This window comes from Malus domestica, chromosome 02 (genome assembly GCF_042453785.1).
Source record: "Malus domestica chromosome 02, GDT2T_hap1".
Classification (NCBI taxonomy): Eukaryota; Viridiplantae; Streptophyta; class Magnoliopsida; order Rosales; family Rosaceae; genus Malus; species Malus domestica.
Genome location: NC_091662.1, coordinates 35,928,403 through 35,947,016, shown reverse-complemented (window position 1 = coordinate 35,947,016; position 18,614 = coordinate 35,928,403). Strand labels below are relative to the sequence as shown.

At 35.4% G+C, this 18,614-nt stretch overlaps 3 protein-coding genes across 4 annotated transcripts; 2 read left to right on the top strand and 1 right to left on the bottom strand.

Moving 5' to 3' along the window:
* Positions 1–546: 546 nt before the first annotated feature.
* Positions 547–7,715, top strand: LOC103413825 (notchless protein homolog). The gene is made up of 13 exons (XM_029096602.2): positions 547–794; positions 1,533–1,614; positions 1,729–1,818; positions 1,942–2,067; positions 2,594–2,721; positions 3,316–3,515; positions 3,807–3,870; positions 4,397–4,507; positions 5,197–5,334; positions 5,571–5,713; positions 5,790–5,844; positions 6,493–6,549; positions 7,138–7,715. Exons 1-13 carry the CDS (start codon positions 639–641, stop codon positions 7,219–7,221), a joined length of 1,434 nt encoding a protein of 477 aa, XP_028952435.1. The 5' UTR covers positions 547–638; the 3' UTR covers positions 7,222–7,715.
* A 338-nt stretch (positions 7,716–8,053) lies between these two features.
* LOC103412912 (pentatricopeptide repeat-containing protein CRR2, chloroplastic) lies at positions 8,054–12,755 on the top strand. The gene is made up of 7 exons (XM_008351423.4): positions 8,054–8,521; positions 9,299–9,412; positions 9,541–9,678; positions 9,943–10,047; positions 10,133–10,255; positions 10,394–10,489; positions 10,654–12,755. Exons 1-7 carry the CDS (start codon positions 8,252–8,254, stop codon positions 12,529–12,531), a joined length of 2,724 nt encoding a protein of 907 aa, XP_008349645.2. The 5' UTR covers positions 8,054–8,251; the 3' UTR covers positions 12,532–12,755.
* Positions 12,756–12,839: 84 nt separating this feature from the next.
* Positions 12,840–18,001, bottom strand: LOC103412921 (phenylacetaldehyde reductase-like). Of its 2 annotated transcripts, XM_029096600.2 has the most exons (7): positions 17,774–18,001; positions 15,289–15,458; positions 14,760–14,951; positions 14,484–14,684; positions 13,657–13,664; positions 13,311–13,454; positions 12,877–13,134 (listed from the first exon to the last, which is right to left on the bottom strand). In XM_029096600.2, the coding sequence occupies exons 1-7, from the start codon at positions 17,880–17,882 to the stop codon at positions 12,990–12,992; spliced, it is 969 nt and encodes a 322-aa protein (XP_028952433.1). In that variant the 5' UTR covers positions 17,883–18,001; the 3' UTR covers positions 12,877–12,989. The 2 variants fall into 2 exon arrangements, with proteins under 2 accessions (XP_008349652.2, XP_028952433.1); XM_008351430.4 differs by lacking the exon at positions 13,657–13,664 and having other exon boundaries at positions 12,840–13,134; positions 13,311–13,491; positions 14,522–14,684; positions 17,774–17,999.
* Between the last annotated feature and the right edge of the window lie 613 nt (positions 18,002–18,614).

Below are 18,614 nucleotides of genomic sequence, written 5' to 3'. Positions count from 1 at the left end.
GCTTCTTTCTTCTTTTTTGACAAACAAAAGAAAACCATCTTTTGTCATAAAAGAGAAAACTTGGCTATTCAAGGATTGAGAAAGAACTCTTTAAAATACTTCGTGTCCTATTCACGTAACTTTGTGCTTATAATCGATATGGATGATAAAATTTAGTTAAAAACAAGATTGTTTAATCATCATAAATAGATAGATGTATAATGTAAAAAAGCATTTCGACTTTATTTATTTACTACAATTGATTGATAAAACAATCTTAATTTTAATTAATTTTTTACAACTTCACAAAATAGTTTATAATATAATTTTTTCTAATTATAAACACAAAGTTTTGAATGATGAATCCACAGCCCGTAAAAAAATGCCAAACCAAAGGTGAAGAGGTGAGAGAGAGCAGATGATGCTGGTGGACTTTATAAATAAAAAAGAAGTTTATTCGTGGCCGCCTGATCAGTTTTGAACGGCCGATGTTGATTGGTGAGGAAGAGTTCGGAGAGAATCTGCATCCCGCGCAGTAAAACCCTGAGGCCATAAACCCTAATTCCTAAACCCCTCGGCCCCCAATTTTGAAACTCGCACCCATAGCTATACATTGTCCCCAAAAATCTCAATTTTACAGAACAATTTGGACTTCAGCAATGACAATGGAAGTGGAAGGAGGAGAGGGGCAGGGGAAGACTATGTTGTGCCTTCTGACGGACCCAGATGGAAATCCATTAGGAACTCCGGTCAACTTTCCTCTAAACACTGAACCGCAACACCTTCAACAAATCGTTAATCAGCTTCGTCAAAATGTATAATCATTTCTACTTCCTTCTCTGTGAAATTCTCCATCTTACTGTTGCGTTTCATAATTCGCCTGTTTAAAGGTATAGAATTTCGATTGGTAATATAAAATGTGTGAGAAAAATTGAAGAAGAATGTTTCTTGAACTGATTGGATTGTAACAATTTGCTTTTTGATTGGAGAGAAATTTGCTTTTGAAGAAAATGGGATATGGGCACATGCGGGTGGGTGCGAACTTCTGAATTTCACAAACCATTTTCGTGCGCATTGTATAGCGTGCTCTCGCATCTCAGTTTTAGACTTGATTCTTAAGTTAAGTTTTCCTTTATCTATTTCTGCTTGAAATGATTTAACTTTTTATGAAATTTGTAAACATTTAAAAAAAATTGAATTGAAAGAAATATCAGCTTTGTCATTGATTGTGTTGAAAAATGTATAAGTACTTCAATTAGATGCTTCATATGTATACAATGTAAGTAATTGTTCTACGTATTTTCAGGATTCTGAACAAAATCAGTAGCTTCTGTTTTGATGATTTTAGAATTTTTTTTAGTTGTCAATCATTATTAGGTTTCTAGCACGTAATTTGGTACAGTCTGTATCATCAAGTTAGTTAATTGAAAACATATCCTCATATATGAATCTTGCATGCGATAATTTGTGACATTTTTTGTGGATCCTGCTTCATGTGTTGTGGCCTTCCATGGTCATATGAGTAATGAGGTACACGTTTTGGGTTTGTTCAGGAGGAGAGGCTACCGTATGCTTTCTATATAGCAGATAAGGAACTTGTTGAGTCACTTGGAAAGTTTGCAGAGAAGAACAAAAGTGAGTTAGATAATGGCAGCATTTCAAATGCCATGATTGTATTTATCTTAAAAATTTATGATTTTAGGTCCATCTTTTCATGTGATACTCTTTTCTGGTGAAAAACCATGGCAGTTTCTGTGGAGAAGGTGCTTCATATAGTTTATCAACCACAAGCTGTTTTCCGAATTCGGCCTGTTCATCGTTGCTCAGCAACAATTGCTGGTAAATCTTGTGATCAACCTTTCTCGGGATTGGCTCACTAGATGACATTTTTTGTTACTGGTATGACATATATAATGTAATTTTGTTTATGATTGAATCAAACCTATTGTTCTGTCACTACAGGTCACACAGAAGCTGTACTTTCAGTTGCTTTTAGTCCTGATGGCCAACAGTTGGCAAGTGGTTCTGGTGATACCACTGTCCGACTATGGGACCTTAATACTCAGACGCCGCTGTTCACATGTACAGGTTTGGAGTCTCAGTTTAATACTACAATCCTAGCCCTTATACCTTTTAAACATTACACAATGCTTGTACACTATGAAAAGTTATATAAAACGGAAGACAAAATTGTGGAGTGAAAAAGAGAGAAGGAATTACAGATAATTTGGATATCTGAGAGTATATTTTCCCGGATTACTGTAGTGATTAGAGATTCGATAGTATATGTATTATTAGTTTAAGGCTTTGTCACGGAGACTATAATTCGTATGGGGAATGTCACATCCTTTGGTTTCTTAGGGTAAGAGCACACTTATGCTTCCTGTGGTTTGCTGCATACCTAGTGAAAATAAAGTTCCTTCATTTCTTCCTTTTAACAATTTTTTTTTTGTTTGATGGCTCACGTTAAATTGTAGTCTATTAAATTTTATAAGTCCCTCATAAATTTTGAACTTTTTTCCCATGAAATAATAATATATGTTAAGCAGATAGTCACTCTTCACCGACTTATCGTTCTACTATTTGCACTAACTGTGGACCTTGTTTTATTCAGGACATAAGAATTGGGTCCTTGTTATTGCATGGTCACCTGATGGTAAGTATCTTGTTAGTGGCAGCAAGGCTGGAGAACTTCAATGTTGGGATCCACGAACAGGGAAGCCATCAGGCAATCCACTTATTGTAAAGTCTCTATGCTTCAGTCGCTGATCATTATGAACTTCTTTATTGTTTGTTACATATTGCACTCTGTCGCTTGTGACACATATAGGGAGAAACTCTTCTACAATTAGGATCTTGCGATAACATTATGCTCAAAAGCACTAGAAGGAACATGTTCATTTGCTCTTTCTCTGTGCATGTTTTTAAGTAATGAGTTTCCATTCCCATAAACATTACAGCAATGAGCGCCAATATACTTTTTTAAATATGTAATAAGTACCTTATAACATATGTTAATTAATGGTATTATGTGCCATGAATTTTAACACCTTTATAAGATGAAAGTAGGTTCCCCTTGTATTTGGGTGTTGAAATTTACCGTTTGAAATTTTGAATAAATCCACATGTTAGGCTGTCTGCAATTAGTTAACCTTCTGGATTAAGTGTAATCCCCCATTTAGACTTTCTCAAGATGGTGGTAGTTATGTGTGATCAAAATAAAGGAAGAGGGTTCCTAAAAGTAGCCCTTTACTTGATAATCCCTACTGCCTTGCTGGGAACATGTGACTTCTTTGTTATTTGTTTGATGAAAATATTATTCCATTCATTTGTTAGGGCCACAAGAAATGGATTACTGGAATCTCTTGGGAACCAGTCCACCTAAGTGCTCTGTGTCGACGCTTTGTAAGTGCCGGCAAAGATGGTGATGCACGTATATGGGATGTTACGTTGAGGAAATCTGTTATATGTCTTAGTGGCCACACACTTGCAGTAACATGTGTAAAATGGGGTGGAGATGGTTTCATATATACAGGGTATATTTTTTTTCCTAATTCTTTCGATAATAAGAAACATATCTTTCTAATGAAAAGTAAAATGAAATATTTGTTATTTATGTTTGACATAATTATATATTATTAAAATAAAATAAAAAAAAACTCTGCGGATGATCATAATGCTCATTAATTTAAATAGTCCACTTATCCTGACATCAATTTACACCTTGTTCCCCTGTACTGTATAAAGAAAAATTATTGGATTCTTGGCCAAGACTTTTGGGATGACAATACGATTTATAACAAATATCTCTATCTTAACTGTCTCAGCTCCCAGGATTGTACTATCAAAGTCTGGGAGACCACACAAGGAAAACTAATTCGTGAACTGAAGGTAAGTAAGATCATGATATTTGCAGCATGCCATAGATCTGTTTTAAACTTTTGTGCATTGTCCATACCCTATAACGTATTTATCTATGCTTTATTCTGATCTGTAGATGTGTTGATTCATTGTTTATTAAATATTGATACGTGCTTCTTGACCAAATTATAGTGGTTTTTTTTCAATGATTTTAACGATAATCTATTTCCATCTCTTCTTTAAGACCTTGTTATGTGAGGGTATATAGATTGTTCAAATTTGTGATTTTATACTTCAATGGTTTTCTGGATTTCTTATTTACGGAACTTTCATCAGAGTGTGTAGCTAGTGTCTGTCTCTTTTATTAATAATTTGAATTTCTAATTCTAGATTATATGATTTCGCAATTCAATTGTTCTGTTGTTTTTCATTCCTTTTAAGTCACTTATGGTTAGTAATATGCTTATTCGTCTAATTTCATATGCCTTGTCCACCGAATGGTACTTGTTGATATTCCATTGTTGATGCTCATGGATCTCAATATGTGTATTTTAAGGGTCATGGTCATTGGGTTAACTCTCTTACATTGAGTACTGAATATGTTCTTCGTACGGGAGCCTTTGATCACACTGGCAAGCAATATTCATCTCCAGAGGAAATGAAGCAGGTGATTGTTATCTTCTGCTTTTATACTTGCATTAGTCCCTGTTTGGTTTGATATTGTTCATTGTCTTCAGGTCTCATGTTGTTTCATTTGAAATGAGTAGTGTGGTTCGATTTTTCATAGTGATATTTTAGTATCAAAAGAGAAAAAAAATTTGGTGCCGTTTCACTAGTTTTAAGGGGCCTTCCACTCATTCATTTGTTTAATTGTTCCTGATGGTGCTAATTTTACCCTCCTTTTAATAAGTCACCCTTGTATGGAAGAAGTACAAAACAAATTAAAAGACGAGGAGAATGGTCACTTTTTTTTTACTTTATATTCATCTTTTTCTTTGACATTGATGTTGAGGAGGACAAGAACGATTTTGTTAATATTCCCTTTGAATCTCTGCTTTTGAGTTCCTTTTCAATTGGGAACTGCAAACTCTTGACCTTTGATTGAACAATTCCTAAGCTGGAATACCTGTATTGAAGAATTGTGTTATCAAAATTATTGATGCTGATTATTTCAGAACTCACTAAGCTTGAGGGTAGATTTTTTGAAGCTTTTATTTTGTGCGCTTCTACTACTTGGGTTGCCACATCTCAGTGTTGTGATTAAATTACAGTTTTCTGACTAAAGTAAACCTCTCCTGATATATGTTTTCTTCCTTATCCAAGGAACTGATTGTATTTTAGTTTACTAACATATAGGCAGCTTTGGAAAGATATAACAAAATGAAAGGCGATTCCCCTGAAAGATTGGTTTCTGGATCTGATGATTTCACAATGTTTTTATGGGAACCTTTTCTCAAGAAACAACCTAAAACTCGCATGACGGGTCACCAACAGGTAAAATAATTGAATGCTATGTCCGGTTGTTAATCTTTATTTTATTTTTTTTGCTTAAACCAAGTTTCTTATTATTGTTTATTTGGAGTGCAATACTACCTTAGTTTTGCAGTTTGTGTCTGTATCAGTGCTTGTGATTATGACTTAAATGACAAGATCTTATTCCTCAGCTGACGTGGTAACAGCCATATATATAATCTTAATAATGGAAGTATGAACATGTTTCTTGGTAACAGCCTATAAACCACGTCTGCTTTTCACCTGATGGGCAATGGATAGCAAGTGCCTCATTTGATAGGTCTGTCAAGTTATGGAATGGTACTACTGGAAAATTTGTTGCAGCTTTCCGGGGCCACGTTGGCCCTGTCTACCAGATCAGGTCTGAATTGATTTCAATGGTTTCTGTTTTTTGAATGGTTATGCTGTATGGCTAATTATTACCTATTGCCTCACAGCTGGTCAGCAGACAGCAGGCTACTTGTTAGTGGCAGCAAAGATTCCACTCTTAAGGTAAACCACTTACTGGTACTGAACTTTCTTTTTGTGGTGATAAGGATTCTTGACAAAGGAGTGAGATTTTAAGATTTCATGTTGTGTTTGAAGCACATCAGGAAACATAATGTGGTGTAAGTGGAGAAAGTAATTGACAGGCGATTTCTTCACATTTTGATAACTATTTATGTCACGACGATAAGAGTCATCTCATATCTTACTAGTGGTATCAATATCAGTTCATATGTAAGCTGGATTTCGGTTTCCATTGAAATGACATCAAATTGATTTGAGTTTGTATATCAAACCTAATATTGTTTTCACACATCCGAGAAATAAAGTGTTGTCTTTTAATTTCCATTAATGATTTTGCTAGTATAAGGCATATTTCTTAGTTTTGACCTGATATTTTGTGGTTATGTACATGGGTATGGTCATGGCATAAGCAATCATGGAAACCTCGATTTTTATTTTCAGCTTCCTGGTCATTGTCTATTTTCATCACGTATGAACTCTTCAAACTATTGAGCTACTAAATTCAGATGCCTTACACTTGTTTTGTTATACTGTGTACCTTGGTTGGGGTGCTATGCTCTTGTTGCTACTAGTGGAAGTATCTTGGGGTTACATTTGTGACTTATGGATGAATTTATTTTAATCATGTAGGTTTGGGATATCAAAGCACGGGCGCTAAAACTAGATCTTCCTGGCCATGCAGATGAGGTGTGTTTTCCCTTCACCTTAAAGACACAGATTTACTGTTTCATTTATTGAAGCATGCTTGGAGGAGGATTCCATAGGACAGAGACCAATTGAAAACTGCAGGAAGACATCAACTAAATCAATTGACCCTCACGTAAAGCAATGCATAAGGACTTGTCCACGTCTTCTAATTCTACTCAAGTGCTTTTAGATATTGCATGATTTAAGCTACCCCATCCATATGCGAGAAGGCAGCACATGTAAACCAAGTTTTCTTCACCCATCTTGAGTCTTTACAAAAACAAGTTGGGCTACTTTGAGGGAACCCAAGTCCTCCGGATTTCTATTGTCTGATGGCGCTTTATCTTCATTCTACATGTTATATGAGGAGTACATAGCAGTTAGCGCCACAAAAGAAGACAAACAAAATATGTCATATCTATACTGTAGACTCTTTACTGAATCGATAGACCGTCATTTTAGGCAACCTAGAACAATTTTTCAATTTTCCATTTTATGCATGCACCGGTAAGAAACTTTACACACATGTCCTCTTTATATTGACATATGGTTTAACCCATTTTCGAATTTTCAACTTCTTTTTGAAAGGTTTTTGCTGTTGATTGGAGTCCAGATGGTCAGAAGGTTGCTTCTGGTGGTAAAGATAGAGTTCTGAAGTTATGGATGGGCTAGACCAACGGTAGGCCGAAGTGCGGGCAGCTGGATAATTGAAATACATGATGGTGGTAAATGAGCACTGAAGTATTTGGTACGGTATACATAAAGTATACTGTACAAATACAGTATACGAACAAGGATTGGGAATCTAATAATCCGTCACAAGAGAGGTTGAAAGGAAAAGCTCCTAAATCAGCATTAAAGTTTTTGATCCATTGGGGGGAAGCCAATTCATGAATCTGGGTGTAACTTTACGTTATGTTGGATGGAAACGAACCTTGAACTAAAATTTTGTTTGTTATTGTCGGAAATGTATGAATATCACATTTCGTAGCTCTGAACAATACGATTCATGATTGTCATTCTGGATTTGATGGGTTGAAACATACTGATTTGGGGCTGTTGAGCAAGTTGATGAACCATGAAGTTGGTTTTACTATAGACCCAATTGTTATTTTGTAGTTCGAACAAATGGACATCATTGTTATATGTGGAACTCACTTACATGAGAGAGTATGTCAACACTTTTTTTTTGAATAAGAGATTTCGAGTGCAACTGCAAATGCTATTTTCTAGTTGAACTATTAAGAACTCGTATGTTAACATATTAATGAGTTTTTATACAGTGCCTAAAGTGTGTGATACTCAAAATGTTTAAACTGTAATATTAACGTAAAATTTTTGGAGTTTAATTAGATTACTCAAAGTAGTCAAATGTTATCAACAAGCAATTTAGTTTGATTTTACCCAAAAAAAAAAAAATTGGAAGAGGAAAATCCCAATCCTATCAAAGAAAGAGAAAGGTCCCCAACTCCCAAACAAAACAAAAGCCAAGGTTTGATTAAAAAAAAAATAAAAAAATAAAAAAAATGCCAAAGGGGTTTTAAACCTAATCCGAATTCCAAGGGTTTTAGAAACTGCCAACGTATCTTCTTCGTTACCCTAAAACCCTAGCCATTTGAATGTAGTCTCTGAAATCCCCAATTCCACTTCCAATTCAAATGCTTCTTCTTCTTCACCAGTAAAGAGGAAAGGGAAAAGGGTCATGGCTGCACTGGCTCACGCCCTGCTCAGCGTTCCATCCCGTTGTGGTCTTTGCCGCGCCGTTAATCCCAAGGACAATTACAAGCTCTGCGTTTGGGGGTTTTCCAGAGCAATTGCTCGCTATGGAATCTCCATTTCTAGTGTTTCCACGAGGAAGAAGGATGGTGGTAATCTCACCGGCCCTTGGGCACTGAATGCAGCTGACGCCCTCATCGTCGTCCACAATGCTACAGCTCGCACCACTGTCGAAATCCCCGTTACCTGTTATCAGGTCACTGCTTCATTCCACTGATAAATTTATTATCTTTAATCTTTCTCTGTTTAGTGATAATTTGGTGAATTGGGTACTGATTTAGCTGTAATTTGTGGACTTTCTGTTGTTCAATCCTAAGTTTTACATGTAACACGTGTGACGAAAAGCGTGCTTGTACTTTTGTTTATGCTCTAGTATGAACTGTGTTTTGAATTTCAACCTGTCCATATAGGCTACTGTCATATATTTGTTCATCTGCCAGAAAGTTAATATATGCAAAAAGGGATACATGTTAGTTACCAGATGTTATGTTTGTGATTGTACAGTCTAATAGGCAAATGAACGGCGTTAGCTAAAATAATGAGCTTTGATTTTCTTTTTCTTTTTTTCAATCGTGTCATTGGATTTACAGATTGGATGTCTATTATTGTGCTGCCAATGATGAAATTATTTAGAGTTTTGAGATTCAGTATGCTCCTGTTATTTCACTTCTCTACCCGTTTTGTAAATGAATGTTTTGTCTGGCTGCACTTCTAACTCTGTTCATTCTTTTCCTCCCATTTCCCATATTGGTTCCGTATCTATAGTTTTCTATGCAAAAGAAAGAGAGCTTGAACAGTTAAAAATGCTCTGTCTTTCTAATAGTAGTTGTCAGAGTTCGTATACTATATGAAATTTGTGTATTGTTTACCTTTGTGAAGATGATTGAGAAATGCATTCCTTGCGCTAGCATATCCATATTTTCTGAAATTTCTTATCACTCTGCATTTAGCTTAATCCCAAATCAACTTGCAGCTTATTGGTGTTCCTGAACAAGCTGAAAAAGATGTGGTTGTTGAAGCAGTAATTGATTTGAAGAGTGCTAAAATTGATGAAGGTTACACCATGCATGCTATTAAATCTCGCAAGGTAGGGAGTAGGGAGTAGGGACTTGACAATGTTAATGTGTTGTTCGTCCAATCTTAAGAATTCATTTTTATTCCTTATAGCATGTGATAAAAGCCTTCTTCTTAGTTGTCTTTTTGGTTCCTTTACAGGACCTTCTAATGAACGTGAGAGAGAAGCTTATCTTTGAACCAGAATATGCTGGTAGTAAAAAGGAAAATATCCCGCCTAAATCCTCTCTTCATATCCCTTGGGCATGGCTGCCAGCTGCTCTTTGCCTCCTTCAAGAGGTTTGGCTTTTTTTTATACAATATACTTGGTTTAGTGTAGGCTTAGCTTTCACTTTTCAGCTTTCAGCTCTTTTTATTTTCTTTTTAATATATTGTTAAACTCTCATTTTTTTTTCTTTCTGATATTTATCATTATACTGGCACCCTGGTTTTTGTGTATGGCCCATCATTTGTTACAATTATCAAGTTTGATATTCTCCCCCTTCCCCTACCTAAATCAAAAAGGTTTTGAAAGATGGATACTATTGGATTTCTGTAATCCAGGTTGGGGAAGTAAAGCTTGTGCAAGATATTGGTCAGGCAGCTGTTCAACATCCAGATGCTAAGCCGTATACTCACGATCTTCTTCTTTCTATGGCACTAGCTGAGGTAAGGAAGGTCAGAAAATAGGTTAATATCTTGTACCATCTGTTTTGTTGTATGTCCTTTGCTTACCTTAAGTGTTTTATTGAAGTGTGCAACTGCAAAGATTGGTTTTGAGAAGACCAAGGTGTCCCAAGGATTTGAAGCTCTTGCTCGTGCTCAGTGTCTTCTAAGGAGTAAAAAATCTCTTGAGAAAATATCATTGTTATCTCAGGTAATGCTCACATCTTCTATAAGGCATTTCTCTGTTCAGTCTAATTTATCCAACTAATAAATTTCCCTAAAAGGAATAAAAGAGAGTATTTGCATGTTCTGTTCGGTCAACATCATCACTGGTAATACTGTTGTGTAGATCGACAAAGCTAAAGCTATATGTGAGTGTCTGATTGCATCAAAAGGTTCTGATCTGAAACTTGAGGAAGCTTTTTCTCTGTTCCTTCTTGGTCAGGTTTGTGCTTCTTTTTCCTCCCAATCAAATATTTTGCATTGTTTCGTAAGATATTTCTGGTATCATGCATAAGCTGTGAATTTTGGTTTCCTATTCAATGTGTTTTTTTTAAGTTCCCTCTCGTGTTTTCTCAATTCAATACTTGATAATATATTGGTTGCCAGGGTAGTGAGGCTGCAATTGTTGAGAAGCTTCAGAAGCTTGAAGTGGACAAAAATAAGTTAATACAATCTCTATGTAAACAAGGCAACCTCAAACAAGCCCTGCAGTTCCTTCCACACGAGCCTAACCCCTCCCAACAGACCTATGAGCTCTTACTACTCTCTTGCACTCACCATAAGTCTCTCTCTGATGGGCTTGACGTGCATCGTCACATTGTTGATGGTGGGTGGGACCAAGACCCTTTCCTGGCCACCAAACTCATAGAGATGTACTCAGCATTGGACTCTATTGATAATGCACGTGAAGTGTTTGATAAAACTCGTAAAAGAACTATTTATATGTGGAATGCACTCTTCAGAGCTCTTACATTGGCAGGTCATGGAACTGAGGTGCTAGATTTGTATCGACAAATGAATACAGTTGGGATTTCGTCAGATCGGTTTACATATACATATGTACTCAAAGCTTGTGTTGTTTCTGAGTGTTTGAGTTCACTCCTACAGAAGGGGAAGGAGATTCATGGACATATTTTGAAGAACGGATATGGGGCACATGTTCATGTTATGACCACTTTGTTGGATATGTATGCGAGGTTTGGGTGTGTTTTTTATGCTAGTAGTGTATTTGATCAGATGCAGATTAGAAATGTGGTTTCATGGAGTGCTATGATTGCATGCTATGCAAAGAATGGGAGGCCTTATGAAGCCTTGGAACTGTTTCGGGAAATGATACTTGATGCCCAAGATTTGTTTCCCAATCCTGTCACAATGGTTAGTGTGCTTCAAGCTTGTGCAGCTCTTACTGCTTTGGAGCAGGGGAGGTTCATTCATGGATATATCCTCAGAAGGGGTCTTGATTCAATCCTTCCAGTTATGAGTGCTCTTATCACAATGTATGCGAGATGCGGTAAGCTTGACTTGGGGGAACGAGTTTTCAGTTTGATGAATAAGAAGGATGTTGTTTCATGGAATTCCTTGATTTCTAGTTATGGCATTCATGGAAACGGAAAAAAGGCAATTCAAATTTTTGAAGACATGATCAATCATGGAGTTTCACCAAGTCGCATTTCATTCGTTAGTGTCTTGGGGGCTTGTAGTCACGCAGGTCTTGTTGAAGAGGGGAAGATATTATTTAATTCTATGGTTAAGGAACATGGATTATATCCCAGTGTTGAGCACTATGCTTGTATGGTGGATCTTCTCGGTCGTGCCAATCGGTTAGATGAAGCAGCTAAAGTAATAGATAATATGCGGATTGAGCCAGGAGCTAAAGTTTGGGGTGCTCTTCTTGGATCATGTAGAATACATTGTAACGTTGAGCTGGCAGAGAGAGCAAGCAGAAGGCTATTTGAGCTTGAGCCTAGGAATGCTGGGAACTATGTACTTCTAGCTGATATTTATGCTGAAGCCAAGTTGTGGGACGATGTAAAAAGAGTGAAGAAGCATTTAGAAGCTCGAGAACTCCAAAAGATCCCAGGTCGGAGTTGGATTGAAGTTAAAAGGAAGATATATTCATTCATTTCCGTTGATGAGTTTAACCCACAGATGGAGCAGCTCCATGCATTGTTGGCTGAATTGTCAGCAGAGATGAAGGATCAAGGATATAAGCCGCAGACCAAAGTTGTCCTCTATGATCTCGATGAGGAAGAGAAGGAACGAATAGTGTTAGGCCATAGTGAAAAGTTAGCGGTTGCATTTGGACTCATAAATACCAAAAGAGGGGAAACTATTAGGATTTCCAAGAACTTAAGGTTATGTGAAGATTGTCACTCTGTTACGAAGTTCATTTCCAAATTCGCCAATAGAGAGATTCTGGTTCGAGATGTGAATCGGTTTCACCATTTCCGTGACGGGGTTTGTTCATGTGGAGATTATTGGTAGTTGCAGGCAGATATTTTTTTCCTAATATCAAAAGGGGAGAATTTTGAGGTTTATAGAGTTCTTAAGGATGTATAGTGTTATACTAGGAAACACTTTTACACATTCTTTCAATAAACACTTTTTTCTGTTTTCTTATTCATGTCGGTTTGAAACTCTCTAGTTTGTATTCATATTTGTACGCAACTGGATTGGCATTCATAAATTAAAAAAAAATGCTACTCTTACCTTTTTTTTCACTTTTGTTAGGTCCAGAGTTCGATAATTCATTCCCCCAGTATCGCTTGTATAAAGTAAAAAAAAACTTCACATAATTAAACAACCTTTCTTAAATCGAGCCATCAGGAGTTGAAACAACGTTTGAACATTCATGCGCCTTTGCGGATAAATTTAGAAAATCCGAACATGAACAATATAATGTCCAACGTTTCCTGAGAGAGTGCAGAAACAAACACTTGAATTCAAAGCTGGAGGAAGCCCTTCTCTTTGAGGCTTTCAATAGTGTCCCTAAGACTTACTTCCAATGGAAGAAAATCAACTCCTAAACTTTTTGCTTTTTGCTTTGATATTTGAAAGCCTGGTTCACAAGGTTTGTCATCCTCACATCTGCCGAACAATGAAAGAAACAGATATTTTCCTTAGAAATTTACCTCATTCGGCCACCTTCGATCAATGACGTACTTAAGGAATATAAAAACTGGGAATTTGATCGAAAGCAATAATTTGAAGATCAAACCGCATAAACTTGAAGAAACAAAATACAAATTTGTATGAAAACTTACTTTGGGAAAAAAGTGGGATGGAGTTCATGTAAAATATTCAGAACCTTGGACACGGGTGTAACATGACCAACGAAACAATATCTGCCACTAGCCGAAGGGACTTCAAATGCTTGAACATGAGCAAAGGCAACATCTCTAACATCACTAGATATATAATTTGAACTGATTACATCGTGGATATCTGCATTGAAACGAAACAATTAAAACTTAATTGCTAGAAACACTAAATACTTGCATCACATGAATCATCTAATTTGCTAGGAAACGGCCTGTGAGCAACAATCATGATCTGCCCTAACTAGGGATGGGCAATGGTTATGCGGTTGGGTAACCGCGGTTAATTTACCCATAACCCTTTATGCTCTTACCCGCATAACCGTTTACCCGTTGGGTAATTGCCTAAACGGTTATACCCATACCCATAATCGTTTATAAACGGTTAACCATACTCATAACCGCATACTCATTTAACCGTAACCGTTGAATACCCGTTTACCCATTTATCCTTTTTAACCCGTTTATCTTTTTTTTTTTACCATTACCCTTTTTTCACCCGTCTACATGTTTTTTAACAACTTGAAAATTTAAAAAAAATTGTCATAATTTTTTTTTGACAATTAAACACCGTTATAGGTACATTCATCATACATTTCCATATTTTAAATTTTTAAGTCCTTATACCATTCCAACAATTGAAATAATAGTTTACGGACGATATTTTTAAATGTTACCAATGAAGGTAAATATAATATTTGCTAAGTATTATTGGGTTACAAAAATTGTTTAGAAGACATTTCTGTCAAAACATTTCTGTCAATTTCACGGTTACCCACAAGAAATTTAAATTAATTTGGCCAATTCCTTGATGATGAGAATCATCATTCCTGTAGTAGTGTTATTGAGAGAAAGACCGATGAATTCCTTGCTAATTTATTGGGTGCTAAGTATTATTGGATCGAGAACATGGTTTGTGTTAGTTTTACATATATAAAATAAATGGGTAAACGGTTACCCGTTTATAACCGTGGTTAATACCCATAACCGCCTATTTAAATTTCGTGGGTAAACAGTTATACCCATAACCGTTTATTTATCTAAACGGTTATTCATAACCGTAACCGTTTAATTTAAATGCCCATAACCAATGGGTATTTGTCCATCCCCAGCCCTAACCAAGAAAGAGAGAAAAAAATCCGGTTGTGGAAGTGTACCATTTTTGAGATTTAGAATCATCTTCACAGTGAGATTAAGAGTTGGCTGTAGGAGCGGACCAATCACATATGATGGGTTTATTGTAACCAAGTTAATCCCATTTTCTTTGGAAAATTTCCAAGCAGCCTCCTCAGCTATAGTTTTTGAAAGAAAATACCATTCCTGCACATAATTAAACAATGAGAGGTAAAAACTTGGAGGAAAATAACACGTATGTATGGGAACACACAAACGTACCTTCAACTGCGCACAAACAGCTTGATCCGAATACCATGTTTCGTCAACTACCACATCAGGGTTCAAAGGTCTTCCATTCACTATGACTGCAGCCATAGAAGATGTTAAAACCACTCTCTTGACAGTAGTAAACTTTACGCACGATTTTAGAACATTGAGTGTTCCCTTCACTGCAGGGTCAATTAGTTCTGCCTGAGACGCAGAACGAAAGAATCGTTTCAGTGTTTACATACAGAATAAGTATACTGAAGAGAGAGAGAGAGAGAGAGAGAGAGTCCGTATCACTGCGTAACCTAGAAACTTAATAAAGAATTTTATGGCCAAAACACACTTATAGTCCTCCTAATTTGCTAGGGTTTCCAATTTGATCACATGCTAACACTTACCATCCATTTGTACCATCATTGTATCATCTCTCTAATAGAGGTAGAATCCATCAACACATATGGGTCTCATCTATAATATAGAGATAATACAAAGAGATAATAAGAATATCATTTTCGTATATGAACGTAAAAGGATGAAGTACCTGCGGATCAGTGGCTGAAAATTGTACAGGTGATGCTGTATGAAAAACACCTTCACATCCATCGACTGCAGCGTCGAAAGATCCTTCTTCTAATAAATTTGCTTTGAACAATTGAAGCCTTTCTTTTGCTCCATCAAGTGAGAGCAGGTGTTCTGTTTTCTTTGAATCATCTGCATGCATACACAAAACATTCCAAAATATGTCCTTCAAATAACCAATTGCCATTCAGCACTTATAAAAATATTATATTCCTAAAAATACTTTTCCTTAATGTAAATAATATTGTTTATTCAAAAAAAAAATATTCATCTAATAATTTGTGATTCAGAAAAAAAAAAAAAAAAAAGAAAAGAAAGGAACGTGTTTTGTGCCCTACCCATAGCATACTTTTTACCCCTTCCTTGCTAACTCCGCTTTTACACAAGGAAAATGATTTTCACATATTTTTTTTTATATTTTGCATATTCAAATTTATTTCTCTCCTTAATTCCCTTTTGATATATTTAATCTAAAAATTAAAAATAAATAAGTGTACGAGATGAGAAAAAGGTGTGCAAGAGTCATTTTTCAACTTACAAAATTACCTTCTACTTTCTAGGGTATACTCTACAATGTGGTTTTACGACTTCGAAATACTTTATTTCTCAAAGTTTTTTGAAAGATCGTCCATGCAGAAGATTCAGTAAAATTGGAAATCGACGCGTCAAGTGTAATCGAATAAATAGGTGAGCACATCATTTTCATTTAAAAAAACTCTTAAATGATTATGACAAAGGCTGAATAAAATAATGAATCACTAAATCATTTTATCACTAAATCATTTTATATGAAACCTTAGGCTATCTCCAATTGGGCCATAGGGCCATAGGATAACCCTTTTTGACACAAAATTAATCTCCAATAGAGGTCTGGGCTAAAAAACCTTGGGACCCATCGGGCCAAAATCCAGCCATATGACCAGCAGGCTAGCCATTCTTAGCTAGCCAACCCATTCAGTTGGGCCCAGCTGATTTTTTTTTAAGATGAAATCTGAAAAAAAAAAATTAAAATTCTAATTTTTTTCCTATAAATACCTAAGACATTTCTACACAATTTCTCACATTATTTTCACCATTCCATACTATTTTACCTCATTTTATTTCAATTCTTCACATTCTATTCACCTCAAACACTTTTTTCATACACACCCCTCTTTTACATCTTCCAATAATTTTTCCTTTAATTTTTTCACTAATTTTCAAATGGTCACATCTTCAAGTGGCACTCAAAATATGTTCGAAAACCTTATTAATATGGTAATTTAATTCAATTAACTAATAAAATTAAAGAATAAACCTAAAATAATAAATTATTGAGGGGCTATTTGTATAGCCCCTTCATTTAAAGATGGTATATAAATATGGTTTGATACTGTTCATTAAAAAATAATTTCTTGCGAGGCTATAATCTGGACCGGGGGGGGGGGGGGGGGCTAAACATAGCCCCTTTGGTTGGAGATGGCCTTAGGTCTTTCACACTAGGCCGAAAAAAAATGTTTGATACTAATATATTGAGTTTATATAAGAATTACATTTTTACAATGAGCCAGAAAATGTGAATGTGATACTTATATTGAACGCATAAGTTTAATATTTTAAACTCATGAATGAGATACTTATAAACTAGTAAGTTCTAAAATATGACTCTTACAATTATTGAACTCACACTAGTATTATAAATATCAAACTTAAATTATCTAATTCTTATGTTTTTCTTTTTTTTTAACAAAAATAACTAATCCTCAGTCAAACTATTGTATAAAGCATTTTTTAGAATAAACAAACCCAACTTGCATTTCATGGCACTATGGGTGCATAAATTTTTTATTATGCCCGGAATACGGATGGTACAACACTATATTGACACATGATATACTACCGGTGTTCCATACACATTAAAAATCTGTTGAAAGGATGACTGGGTCGGTCTAAAAGACATTATATTAAATATTGTATATTGGTACTGCCATAATTCTAGGACACTTCCCAAATTCAATCCATGTCTAGCTTTCTTCGGAATTCAAAATTTCTTATATACGTACGGCATGTCCGAAACTCAAAAAATGGGGATCGATTTTCAGTTGAAACTTGAAAATACAAGTCTACAGTTCAACTTCAAGTCAAGAGTAAAATGATAATACAAGTTCATTGTTGTGACTTGTAAGTTTGTAACAAACATATATTTTACCACGCTGAATAGTACGTCCAAATTTTGTTAAAAAAATTTGAATTTTCCTTAGAAAAGCATTGATAAGTGTCACAGGTGCACTCTTGATCTGTTGGAATCACTTTAGGCCATAAATTTGTCAATAAAAAAAACCCCAGAATTTAAAGGATGAAACTTATTGAAACAACTGATGTGTGTGTATATATATAATATGAGTAATTTTATTAAGAAAGAAACTAAGAAAATGGTAGGGAGTGAGATATATATACAGTATACTGACTTGGTTCACGCACAGTGGCTTTGACAATATAACCTCGTTCCAGTAAGAGCTTCACCAGCCATGCTGCTATGTAACCAGAGGCTCCTGTTACACACACCACCTTCCTCATCCCTCTCTCTTGATCTCTCTCTCTCTCTTCTCTGTGAAAGCTCAGAAAAAAGCTTTATATTTAGAGTTGCCAGAGTTGGTGTTTTCATGGTGAGGTGAGGTGAGCGATCAGAACGGTCAATAAAGGAAATGTCAGCTAAACACAATGATATTATTGGTCATGTTTATCGTGTTACTTTGTTATGAAAAAGATTCTACTTCGTGACCGGCCACATAGGGCCCCCAGTGGGGCCCTTTAAAAAAAAAAACTACATATAAATTTATTACAAATTTTGTGTCTGTTTAAATAAGAAGTTTAAAAACTTTGTCTTTGTCAAAATATAATAATCCATTGCCGCACAAAACAAGTTTTTCAAAATTAAAGTTGATCAAATCTTATCTTCGATGAATTATATAACAAGAAAAAATGAATGGCTTTAGCTGTTTTATAATTGAAAAAGAAGTGGTTGAAAAATTAGATTATGTAAAATATAATTAGTACATTTGCGTCTAAAAATGCGAAATGTGTAATGTTTAAGTAATGTTTGATATCATTTTTCTTTTGATATTAATTTTTAATGATATCTAATGTAAAAGTAGACTTTTTAATGCATTTAGTGAATTTTTGTTATTAATGTACAAACGATTAGGAGTTAGAAAATTCTAAGATCCTATTTTAAAAGCTCGATAAGACCCTCAAATTCCGAAGGCTAGCCTTAGACTAATTGGAAAAGAAAAAGCAGTCGTTGATTCT

Bases quoted from the DNA above. Each gene is read 5' to 3' on its own strand.
- LOC103413825 (XM_029096602.2), top strand. From the start codon at position 639: ATGACAATGGAAGTGGAAGGAGGAGAGGGGCAGGGGAAGACTATGTTG. The intron at 1,819-1,941 runs GTAAATCTTGTG...CTGTCACTACAG, and splicing joins TTGCTCAGCAACAATTGCTG to GTCACACAGAAGCTGTACTT. The intron at 4,508-5,196 runs GTGATTGTTATC...ACTAACATATAG, and splicing joins CTCCAGAGGAAATGAAGCAG to GCAGCTTTGGAAAGATATAA.
- LOC103412912 (XM_008351423.4), top strand. From the start codon at position 8,252: ATGGCTGCACTGGCTCACGCCCTGCTCAGCGTTCCATCCCGTTGTGGT. The intron at 9,679-9,942 runs GTTTGGCTTTTT...TCTGTAATCCAG, and splicing joins CTCTTTGCCTCCTTCAAGAG to GTTGGGGAAGTAAAGCTTGT. The intron at 10,256-10,393 runs GTAATGCTCACA...ACTGTTGTGTAG, and splicing joins AAATATCATTGTTATCTCAG to ATCGACAAAGCTAAAGCTAT.
- LOC103412921 (XM_029096600.2), bottom strand. From the start codon at position 17,882: ATGAGGAAGGTGGTGTGTGTAACAGGAGCCTCTGGTTACATAGCAGCA. The intron at 15,459-17,773 runs GTCAGTATACTG...GTATGCATGCAG, and splicing joins AGCCACTGTGCGTGAACCAA to ATGATTCAAAGAAAACAGAA. The intron at 14,952-15,288 runs GTACTTCATCCT...TCTGCGTCTCAG, and splicing joins TTTCAGCCACTGATCCGCAG to GCAGAACTAATTGACCCTGC.